The following is a 13124-nucleotide window of genomic DNA, read 5'->3' as shown; positions in this document are numbered from 1 at the left end:
ATCATCCCACAGACAGAATAACACATACCACAGCTTTTGATATACTAGTCGTGGAGCACTGGTTGGAACGAGAAACAGCCCAATAGGCCCACCGACGGGGATCGATCCCAAACCGACCGCACATCAGGTGAACGGTTTACCACTGGGCTACGTCCTGCCTCTCAAACATTTCATGTGAGTATTCTGTCGACTAAGCCAGATCCTGCTCAACAACGGGGCATAGTGTGTAAAAATCATAGTTAACTGAAAGTCGGTTTGTTTGATTTTGACTAATGCTAGGCCCAGACTGCCAACATAACCGACTGACGTCACGTGAATTTAACATCTGTGTAACTGCCACGCAATTGGAAAAAAAAGTTGTGGTTTTTTTTGTGAAATACTGAGCCCTGCTCAACAGCCTCTTGACTAAAACAATGTACTGACGTGTCATTAAACAAACCGTCCCATTATCCCCCCCCCCCCCCCCCCACCATAGGGGCCGACCTGCCTCGGTATTACTATTAACATTTATTAGCTAGTTAACGAATCAGGTAATCAAGCACTAGAATATCTCTAGCAAATTAATATTATTCCGGCGGTGTTTCTGTACACAACGACCAAACGAACGAACAAACGAGCTGAGTGAGCGTGGTGCCACCTCGTTGAAATACGCCACTTGGCTCTGAATGTTACTGTGTGCAAGGAAATCAATGCAGGCCGGAAATACAATACCGGTGACTACACATCCCTCCTACACACATTCATATCGATTTTATCACAGGAGACAATTTATTCGTGGGTCAATTAACGTAAAAGCACACTCCCATATGGCTGCCTACCTACCTCCCACAAGCCTTGCTTTATTAATCTTTTCGGCTTCAGTCCGAACATCTGCAATGTTATTACCTACAAACAACAAGGGAGGCAACTCAAATACTTGGCATCAGTCCACCGAAAAAAACCACCCTGTTAACTGGAGGGAATGTGTTACATGTGCTGAAGCAGCTGGTTTTTCAAGGAAGGAAGAAACTGTTTAATTTAATAACGCACATTAGACTCATTTTATTTTATACGCCATAATGAGACAGGAAACATGCTGTCATGGACTACTCTTTTCGATTCGCAGCCAGAACTCTTTTACATGCACCATCCCATAGAGAGGACACTACATGTCTTTGTTATACCTGTTGTGGAAGAAAATGTTTAATTTAATAACACACACTACACTCATTTTATTGTATACGCCATCAGGACATACAGATAATAAGACAGGAAACATGCTGTTATGGACTACTATTTTCGATTAGCAGCAAGAACTCTTTTACATGCACCATCCCATAAGAGAGGATGGACTACATACATGCACCATCCCACAGAGAGGACACTACATGTCTTTTTTGTTATACCTGTTGTGGAAGAAATGTTTAATTTAATAATACACTAGACATTTCATTTTACGCCATCAGAACATACATATAATAAGACAGGAAACATGCTGTCATGGACTATTCTTTTCGATTAGCAGCAAGAACTCTTTTACATGCACCATCCCACAGAGAGGACACTACATGTTTTTGTTATACCAGTTGTAGAAGAAAATGTTTAATTTAATAACACACACTACACTCATTTTATTGTATACGCCATCAGAACATACATATAATAAGACAGGAAACATGCTGTTATGGACTATTCTTTTCGATTAGCAGCAAGAACTCTTTTACATGCACCATCCCACAGAGAGGACAGTACATGTCTTTGTTATACAGAAAATGTTTAATTTAATAACACACACTACACATTTTATTGTATGAACATACTTTGTCATTGACTACTTTTCGTTAGCAGCAAGAAGCACCATCCCACAGAGAGGACAGTACATGTCTTTGTTATACCTGTTGTGGAAGAAAATGTTTAATTTAATAACACACACTACACTCATTTTATTGTATACGCCATCAGAACATACATATAATGAGACAGGAAACATGCTGTTATGGACTACTCTTTTCGATTAGCAGCAAGAACTCTTTTACATGCACCATCCCATAGAGAGGATACTACATGTCTTTGTTATACCTGTTGTGGAAGAAAAAATTTAATTTAATAATACACTAGACTCATTTTATTTTATACGCCATAACGAGACAGGAAACATGCTGTCATGGACTACTCTTTTCGATTCGCAGCAAGAACTCTTTTACATGCATCATCCCACAGAGAGGACACTACATGTTTTTGTTATACCAGTTGTAGAAGAAAATGTTTAATTTAATAACGCACTAGACTCATTTTATTTTATACACCATCAGAACATACATATAATGAGACAGGATACATGCCATCATGGACTACTCTTTTTGATTAGCAGTAAGAACTCTTTTACATGCATCATCCCACAGAGAGGACACTACATGTCTTAGTTATACCAGTTGTGGAGCACTGGTTGAAACGAATAACATTCATATAGCCCAATGATAGGGATCGATCCAAGATCATTTGTTCATGACGAGAGTGCTACCACTGGGCTATGTTCCTCACTCCCTCCCCCCCCCCCCCCCCCAGGATCACACTGGAAATAATTTTATTTTAGCCACTATTTGGATATTTATAATATTTTCTTGAAAATTTGCCTAATTTAAAGAAAATTCTGGTATTCAAATATTAAATGTTGTAGCCACGTTATATATATATATAAAAAAAAACCAATTGGATAATTTGGCAACCCTGCTATCTAACCATCTTCGCCCAGTACACAGCTTGATGAGGGTCCATGCACTGACATTTCTCTCAACAACAATTTTTTCAGAGGGTAAAATTAGTACACATACATACACTCAAAACAGCAATCTAATATTTCAGATAATTTAGTATATATGGCAATCTTCATGGTATTCTGTCTAAATGAATTACTATCTCAAGTACCAGGGTTTATAAGGCTTAAGTTACATGTTCATTCAATTATACAGAGGCATAGCTTCTTGGGCTAAACCATTGTATTTATGTTTACAGCATACAAGTTCAGTCGGTACTGGGTTCAAATCCATGATCTCAATGCCAAAAAAAAAAAAGGAAGTCAAACTGCATTGTTTATAGCTCTAGATTCTTGAGCAAATTTAATAATCTACCTTTAGAACAATAGTGTGATGTCACAGGTACGTAATAATTTCCATTCTTCCAAATTTGAAGGTACAAGTACACCTGTTAAGATTTCTTATTTGTCATGGAATGACTTTTTATGATTTATTTGATATGGCCTGTGGTAGTTCCATTGTGTAGCACTGGTACAGAGTAGGAGTAGTTCAAAAGTCAAAATATTTCTCTGTATAATACAGGGCTTAAACTTAAGAATTTGTCTCTCACCGACGGCAGTTTCAAGCCTGCCCATGGCATTTGAAAATAAGAAGACTTTTGCAGCAAATAAATACATGTACGACTGAAAGGTTATTTTGGTGTATGTAGACATATTTTAAATGTACTAATTTTATATACTGGCAGGTAATGTACACCAGGTGTAAACATTTTGCTATGATTGAGGAGCTTTACCCACGGCACTTTTGTGCCATCAGTGATGCTCCTGACCTAGGGCAATTTATATCTCAATGACAGCAATTGCTGTCAGTGCCGTTGTTAAGTTCGAGCCCTGTAATATGTATTTGAAATGAGTGTTGGAATGTCATTAAACATTCATTCATCCATCCATCCATCCATCCACCTTCCCATCCACACATTCATTCATCCAGTCATTCATCTAACCATATGTCCATCCATATATTCATCCAATTATTCATACATTCATGTATCCATTCATCCATCCATCTATTTATTCATCCATCCATCCATCCATCCATCTATTCATCTATTCAACTATCCATATATTCATATATCCATCCATTCATCCATCTTTCCACCCATCCATCCATTCATTATGTCTGCACCTTTTCACCTCTAAACAAACTTACTGATACACATTGCATCAAATAAGACAAAAGTGTGTAATATTGTTTATATTCATGGTGTTAAATATGTTAAATATTTGTATTTGTTAATGTCAAATATATGTCCATTTATTAGTGTGTCAAGTACATGTATTATGAGGTGTACAACTATTCAGGGTCATCAAAATACGGACAGGCACCAGTCTGGGAAAACAGATGTTTCATTCAGGGTTGCCACACCACATATGAATGTGACATCGACCTGTGATGTCGTGCAGTGTGTCTATTTCGGACATGTCTCTTTCATACAATATGCACCTAAACACTGAGACAGAATAATTCATTTAGAGTTAAAAAGTTTGTTTTGTTTAACAATTCCACTAGAGCACATTGACTTATTAATCATTGGCTATTGGATGTCAAACATTTGGTAATTTTGACATATAGTCTTAGAGAAGAAACCCGCTACATTTTTCCATTAGTAGCAAGGGATCTTTTATATATGCCATCCCACAGACAGGAGACATATACCAAGGTATCTGATATACCAGTTGTGGTGCACTGGCTGGAACGAGAAATAGCCCAATGGGCCCGCCGACGGGGATCGATCCCAAACCGACACACATCAAGTGAGCATTTTACCACTGGGCTACATCCCGCCCCTTCATTTGGAGTTTCAGGGTCACAGTCCTTTTGTACTTGTAACCAACCAGTGCACCACAAGTGGTATATCAAAGGCCATGGTTTGTGCTGTCCTGTCTGTGGGAAAGTGCATATAAAAGATTTCTTGCTACTATAGTTTCATCTCTTGGACTTACCAAATATCTGACATCCAATAGCCAATGATTTATAAATCAATCAATGTGCTCTTGTGGTGTCGTTAAACATATTTTAAAATGGTCAAGATGGTTTTTGTAACATGTCTCAAGAAAATAAATCTATAAAGTGGCAAGTCTCATAAATATTTTTATGTTTAATTTTTTTAATAGAATTGAACAACAAGATGTTTGCCACCTAGAGTTTTAAATATTACTATTCTTCACTTGGGGGGGGGGAGGGGGAGTCCAAAAAGGGAAGTAACTCTCATTAAACCTGTGTTATTGGACTCATAAAAATCATTTTAAAGAATTAATCCAAGTATTTTGGGATTCCATTTGATTTGATAACCTTGTGCTTCTGACACCAAATGTGGAATTCATGGAAGCATAGAATTCTGCTAAATTTGTCACCATGTGCATTTGTAACATTATTTACCAGCCTCGGTGGCGTCGTGGCAGGCCATCGGTCTACAGGCTGGTAGGTACTGGGTTCGGATCCCTGAGTGAGTATTCCGCAAGGCTCAATGGGTAGGTGTAAACGACTTGCACTGACCAGTAATCCATAACTGGTTCAACAAAGGCCATGGTTTGTGCTATCCTGTCTGTGGGAAGCGAAAATAAAAGATCCCTTGCTGCTAATCGGAAGAGTAGCCCACGTAGTGGCGACAGCGGGTTTCCTCTCAAAATCTGTGTGGTCCTTAAAAATATGTCTGACGCCATAACCATAAATAAAATCTGTTGAGTGCGTCGTGAAATCAAACATTTCTTTCTTTCTTTCTTGTAACATTATTCCTCATTTATTTCCTTGGGGGTGGGAAGTAGCCCAGTGGTAAAGTGCTCGCTTGATGCGCAGTCAATCACCGTCGGTGGGCCCATTGCGCTATTTCTCGTCCAGTCAGTGCACCACGACTGGTACAAAAAAGGCTGTGGTATGTGCTATCCTGTCTACAGGATGATGCATATAAAAGATCCTTTGTCACTAACGGAAAAATGTAGCGGGTTTCCTCTCTAAGACTATATATGTCAAAATTACCAAAAGTTTGACATGCAACAGCCGATGATTAATAACTGAATGTGCTCTAGTGGTGTCGTTAAACAAAACAAACTTTAACTTTGTTTAAGCAATCGGTTGCTATGGCAATGGACAAACAATCATTCTGATTGCCAACGGTTTAAGGAACATCCACATGGCTTCAAGTAACATCCATAATGGGACATCCCCTTTTGAGTTTGAGCTTATCCACGGCATTCCCGTCAATCGAGCGAGAAACACCCTCAAGTTGAAGTTCGAAGAATCGACAATAGAAAACATAGGTTATTGCGATACAGTTGTGTCGAATCAAGTTAATCTCACCGGTCGATCAATACACTGTACAGCGTACTTCGAAAATACTTCAGCAACCAATCAAATATATTTATAGACCACTCTGCGGTCCAGCTACAACGTGGATATTATCAACTGACCAATACGTATGAGTAACGTCTACACTCACACCGAGTGATGGCGGGCAGTTTATAGCCCATGTTCATAGCTCTTATGGCAAGATAGTGATTGTCAATGACATTAAGATTATGTGTTTGTATGTGTACATGAATTCATTTACAGGGGTTTATTTTTTAAATCTGACTTGACGCCCATGGGCTTTGACTTTAGAAATTTTAGACCCCCCCCCCCCCCCAAAAAGAGGATTTTCAGTTTTATTTCAAAAACATCTTATGAATGTGGTATGAATTAATAGAATAGCCCAAAATATATTATGAAATGTTAGCAAGGGTGATGGAAGTGGTGTTTGTCAAGTGTTACGTATCGTTTTCAAACTATATCTTTATATAATATTAATACAAATGTTTTATTTACATTCCGATTTAATTTTTTTTAGTCCAATATTGGGAATATAAAACAACATAGCCTTTGGGGAATGGTGGAAAATGGTGGAGAATGGTGGGGAATGGTGGAGAATATTGGGAATATAAAACAACATAGTCTTTGGGGAATGGTGGAAAATGGTGGAGAATGGTGGGGAATGGTGGATAATGGTGGGGAATGGTGAAGAATGGAGGATAATGGAGGGGAATGGTGGAGAATGGTGGAGAATGGTGGGGAATGGTGGAGAATGGGAAAATGGTGGAGAATGGTGGAGAATGGTGGGGAATGGGGGAGAATGGTGGAGAATGGGAAAATGGTGGAGAATGGTGGGGAATGGTGCAGAAAGGTGGAGAATGGCAGAAAATGGCGGGGATTGGCGGGAAATGGTGGTTTTATGAATAGAGTGTCGGGATTTTTTAATTGCCCCAGCGAGAGCAAGGCTAATACATGAATCCTGACACAATTTTTGTAAAAAGTCTGTACATGCGAGTGTAGTAATTTCTTAAATATCCATATTATTATTGTTAATTTTTGTTATGATAACATGGACCATCTTAAAATGTTTTAACCACAACTAGAAGACAACAAAATGACACCATATTTCACATACACAGTCTGAGCTAGGACTGGGTAAGCGACGCCATGTTATGATGTCACTTTCCAAAATGATGTCATTACACTTGTTATTACATACATGTGTGTTTCATATGGTTTTTATTAACCCTTTTATGTTGGAATATGTGGATAATAAAACGAATTATTAACCCATATGGTTACAAATATCTTGGTACATATCAAAGTGATATATCCCACTAGAATGTCAAGTGGGACGTAACACTTTTGACGTAACACGATGACGTCATCAACTGGCACACTACAACCTTAAGGAACGTCAACGAAACGAGATGAGTGATATAAATTAAGATCGATTATGGGTAATAAATAGGATATTAAACTCGCTACCATTTCGTATCATGTTTATGTCCCTCGTGAAATCATTTTTATTGTCACTAAAGCTTGTGACAATTGAAAATTATTTCACTCGGGACATAAACATGATAAGAAATGGAAGCTCGTTTAATATCCTATAAACATGTCCTGTTACGGAAACAAAATAGCCTGCATAACGTAACACTTGATGGGGTATGGGGAAGGTTTGGGATAGTGTGTGAAATAATATTAGGATCTCTGAGATGTAAATAAAGTATTATGAGAGATTTATCCAGGATATTTTGCCATATGGTCCCATGTCTAATGGGATTGGGAAAATTAGCGCAAGTAAATCATACTTTGGATATTTTTTCAGGGCACCGAATGATGCAGTACACCACTGTTAAATTATTTACAGGGTTAGCTGTGGTATTCGCCAAATTCGCCAACTGCGAAGTTTGAAAGCAGTTGGTGAATTTTATTTTAATTTGGCGAAATAATTCCATGTAATAATTGACATTTTTACGAAAATAGCTGTCGATTTCAGAAAGTTTAATAGATAATTTGGCGAAATAATTCCATGTAATAATTGACATTTTAAAGAAAATAGCTGTTGATTTCAGAAAGTTTAATAGATAATTTGGCGAAATAATTCCATGTAATAATTGACATTTTTACGAAAATAGCTGTCGATTTCAGAAAGTTTAATAGATAATTTGGCGAAATAATTCCATGTAATAATTGACATTTTTACGAAAATAGCTGTTGATTTCAGAAAGTTTAATAGATAATTTGGCGAAATATTTTGTTCACCCAGAGCTAGCCCAGAAATTTTATAACAACAGACATTTAATTAAATACATAATATTGATGATTTTTACAATAGAAATCGTGAATTTTTAGTGCCACTTTCTTTTGGGTAGGGGTATGTTTGGACCCACAGACCGCCTGGATAAATCCTTGATTATGGAATAAAAACATAACAGAATCTTGAGATAAATAGCAAATGAGATAATCTTGAATAATAACCTGCAATTACTGTATAATGTTCATGTATGTTTGCGATTACTGTGAAATGTTCATGTATGTTTGTGGTTTCAGCAGTAAGGTCTCCACGAGTACTCGAGTACTCAGACATGGGTACCGGCCTCGGTGGCGTCGTGGTTAGGCCATCGGTCTACAGGCTGGTAGGTACTGGGTTCGGATCCCAGTCGAGGCATGGGCTTTTTAATCCAGATACCGACTCCAAACCCTGAGTGAGTGCTCCGCAAGGCCCAATGGGTAGGTGTAAACCACTTACACCGACCAGTGATCCATAACTGGTTCAACAAAGGCCATGGTTTGTGCTGTCCTGCCTGTGGGAAGCGCAAATAAAAGATCCCTTGCTGCTAATCGGAAAGAGTAGCCCAAGTAGTGGCGACAGCGGGTTTCCTCTCAAAATCTGTGTGGTCCTTAACCATATGTCTGACGCCATATAACCGTAAATAAAATGTGTTGAGTGTGTCATTAAATAAAACATTTCTTTCTTCTTTTTTTTCAGACACGGGCAGAGTCTAGCAAGACTCGAGTCCGTTCGTAGAATTCAAGTACCATGAAAGGAAGTGCACTCTGATTAAATTTTTTAATTTTACATCATTTTGCCATATGCTTCCTGCCAGTTACATTATACGGCTGTAAGACATGGAGGGAAAACAAAAGTCGAATGTATGGAATGCAATACAATGGCATGATTTGGAATCCATGTTCAGTGTTGGAATTAAGATACATAATGCTATTTTACTTTATTCCTTAGTCTCATTATTATCTAGTATCGGGTACTTAGGTCCCGGTCGAGTTTGACCCTCGAGTACTCGAGTTCAACATTTTGGAGTCGTGGAGGCCCTGTTTAGGTGATTGGGTACTGAGACTGGCCATAGGGTTAGGGTTGCACAACAGTCTAAAATGGTAATCTCCATTCAGAATTTATGCAAAACATCAGCCAAAACCATATGGTTTAGTTTTGGATAGAGAATTATTGAAAATTTTGGACAAACATTAAAAACCCCACTAGAAACACTGTCAAAACAATAATAAAAAAATTGGAATTCCGGATAAATCCGAAAAACGTCCATCTCTGCATTCCACAAAATTTATTTCGATCCTTGGATCAGTATATATATATATAAATGTCAGACCTAGAGACAATGTCAGCCACAGAACATAAAACTGTCTGTATGATACATCCGACCTGATCAGTTTGACATCTGATAGCTGCTAATCAAACAATACACGGAGGTGTGGCTGGGGAAGCATTCCTGTACTTCCAGACATAAACAGCCAGGTCTACACGAGGTTGGAACCTTGGTAAACAGTGATAAACAGGAGTCGGGTTGATTCTCCACCAACTCAAGTGATGCCAGGCACACACACATACACACACACATACACACACGGCCAGCCACCACTGGAGGAAGAATCAATTAGACATGCTGCATTAACAATACAGAAAGCCAAGAACTGGGATCTGCTACAACAACAACACAACTACACTGCAGGGGTGGTGTAGTGGTTAAGCCGGAGGCAAACTTAAGGCTGGTAGATACTGGGTTCACATCCCGGTATCTGCTCCCATACAAAGTAAGCATAACGACTCAATGGGTATCACAAGATTTAAGGCTGGTAGGTACTGGGTTCGCATCCTGGTACCAGATGCCAACCAGAGTGTTTTAATGACTCAATGAGTACCACAAGATTTAAGGCTGGTAAATACTGGGTTGAGATCCCGGTATCGGCTTCCATCCAGAGTGAGTTTAACAACTCAATGGGTATCACAAGATTTAAGGTTGATAGGTGCTGGGTTCGCATCCTGGTATCAACTGCATCCAAGATCAAGTTTAAACAATTTAATGGGTAGATGTAAGCCACTACACCAACTTCTCTCTCAATAAGAACTAACAACTAAGCACTAATCCATTGCCCTGGACAGACAGCCTAAATAGCCGAGGTGTGTGCCCAGGACAGCATACCTGAACCTTAATCCAATGGTATTTAAGCACGAAAAAAAAAGTATAATGAATGAATGAATGAATGAATGAATGAATGAATGAATGAATGGATGGATGTTTAACAAAATATACAGCAGCTATACTGGGTATCAAACAAAACAAAATATGTTGAAGAATCGGTAATAATGTCATAAAATATGACAGAGTATCAGTAATAAAGTCATGAAATCCACACCATGCACCTCACAAACATGTCTTTATCATGTCATTTCCACTTCTCAAAGTCCTAAAGTTTTAGGAGTACAAACCTATATGTAAGTACAGGTGATGTCGAGAGTTCCAATCGCCAATAAGTGCATAACTTAATGTAAAGGTGCAGGACCATTAAACCAAATTTTCTTTTTTCTTGGAGTTTTCCCCACAAACCACTACATGGACTGTTCCAGAACTGACCACAAGAGTTGGGGAGGGTGAATGAAGACAAACTAATATGTTAAGTACGTGTAGATACAAATGTATATAGTTAAATCTGTCTAAACCGGATCCTGAACAAACCAGAATCCTGTCAAAACCGGTTAAGGTTCATGGCTCCGAATTTTACTAAATTCTAAAGTGTGACCTTTTAAACACAGGATCCTGTCTAAATCAGATAAATATCCGGTTTTAGATATGTTTCATTGTACATGCATTCATGAAAAGTTGAGGTCTATGTCCAGGAAAACGTGCTTGAATCGTAATTGGAATTAAGCAAAATACATAAAATACGGGTATTGTCATTTTGATACATCAACAAATACATTTGTAATCATCAGAATTGGAAGATCTCACAATACCAACGAATGTAACAGAAATACTATTTGACATTAATCTGTACATACTGCAACAGTTACATACTGATGTTCTTTCCCTGTACGCATGCGCAGAACGCTTGGTTTTAATTTTACCTTTGAAATCTTCAATCTGGATTCAGGTATTTTCATTTGGTAAAAGTAAGAGAACAATATATAAACTGCTCTCTTGATAATAATTCATCATGAAAACATTTTCAAATAAGGAAAACAATAAGCATCATAACAACACATACAAGCAAAAACGATGAAAGGAAAGTCCAGAAAACACCATGCATTCCATGTTTGGGCAAGAAAAAGGTATTTCTAAGTATCTGACCCAGGGGCCAAGTTTACGTCTGCAACTAGCAGTTATACCAGGCATACGTTTACACGTGTTTACATGGGCGTACGACCGGTGGGGGGGGGGGGGGGGGGGGGGGGGAAACAGTGGGGAAAATTCAGGCAGTTTTTATCTGTGTAAAATTTTTTCGGGCAAATCAACCCCTCCAGCCCCCCTAAATCAAAGAGTCCCCATACGCCCATGCGTGTTTGGCATCTATTTCACATGGAAAATTACATCATGGAGCATTTTAATTAAAAAAAGAAAATGAAATATGTGTACTTGAAACGATATTTGTTGTACTATGATAGGAATAAGAATTGATTTACGTTTATGTGCAAAACTAGGCTTATGTTTTGTGCCCCGTGCTTATAAAATGCCATACAAATTGCATGTGTATGATGTCATTAGATATTGCAGTCTAGACTCTAAAGTTGTATTTATAAGCAAGAGTCCAGGTCCCTGTTCTATGAAGCGATCTTGACTAAGATCACCTTTAGCTCATAAGGCAGAAATGCACTTAGAGATGATCTTAGGGTTAAGATCACCTTTAGCCCATAAGGCAGTAATGCACTTAGAGATGATCTTAGGGCTAAGATCACCTTTAGCCCATAAGGCAGTAATGCACTTAAAAATTATCTCAGGGCTAAGATCACTTCGTGGAATGGGCCCAGCTCCCCTAAAATGAAGACCTGGAATTAAAAGATTTTTTTTAAAGCACAGACGAAAACTTCTGGTCAGAAAAAAAAAAGACTCACCTTGAATATGTTGAATCTGATCACCGAGCCGCACAGAAAACGTCTCTCCCGGGTTCACATGAACGTGTACCACGTGTTGGTGGTTGGGCGGCGAATTCTGACTGCCCATCGGCGAACTGGCCTCCTCGCGTGCAGACGTGGTGTGCGCGGTACTTCCCGTATAGTTCGTTGGGGAGCCCGTCCGATGGTTAACGTGAGGTCGCGATACATTGGTAGGGGAGTTAACTCTGTTTGATTGCACAGACTGCGGCGGAGTAGCAGCAGGGGCAGCGTCTGTGATGGTGTCTTCGGAACTTATTCCATTCTTAATAACCGATTCGTCACAACTCAGGTGTCCATTTTCTTGAGTTACGCATGGCACTCCGTTGCCGTGGTTACAATTCTGATTAGCATCCTTGTTTTCAGCCATTTTAGAAAGGCTTTCCCCTTCTTGGTCGTGCCGTAACAATATTTTTCTGCAAAAAAAACAAAGCATCCGTATTTTAATGTTTTGCAAGTTTTTAATGATAAGAATTCTGCAGAATTAAAGGTCTCACCTACCATAAACTTTTCTGATGCACAGTGATGAACATCCACAGGTGCAACTATAAACCAAGTTTCACTGACATAGGAATTATACACATGTAGTTTGTCAATGTGAGAATATTATCTAAATGAGAAACTTAATATTACACTTTTAA

At 38.6% G+C, this 13124-nt stretch overlaps 1 protein-coding gene across 1 annotated transcript in view; it reads right to left on the bottom strand.

The window, feature by feature from the left end:
• The window catches only part of LOC121373465 (fibronectin type-III domain-containing protein 3A-like), a 143102-nt gene extending 130208 nt beyond the window's left edge, over positions 1-12894 (bottom strand). The window contains exon 1 of the mRNA XM_041500133.1: positions 12445-12894. Within this exon, the coding sequence (XP_041356067.1) occupies positions 12445-12853 (409 nt within the window). The 5' untranslated portion in view covers positions 12854-12894. The remainder of the gene's footprint in view (positions 1-12444) is intronic.
• Between the last annotated feature and the right edge of the window lie 230 nt (positions 12895-13124).

Source organism: Gigantopelta aegis, chromosome 1 (assembly GCF_016097555.1).
Source record: "Gigantopelta aegis isolate Gae_Host chromosome 1, Gae_host_genome, whole genome shotgun sequence".
NCBI classification, from domain to species: Eukaryota; Metazoa; Mollusca; class Gastropoda; order Neomphalida; family Peltospiridae; genus Gigantopelta; species Gigantopelta aegis.
The sequence above is the reverse complement of the archived record's forward strand: the minus strand, read 5'-3'. Positions and strand labels throughout refer to the sequence as shown.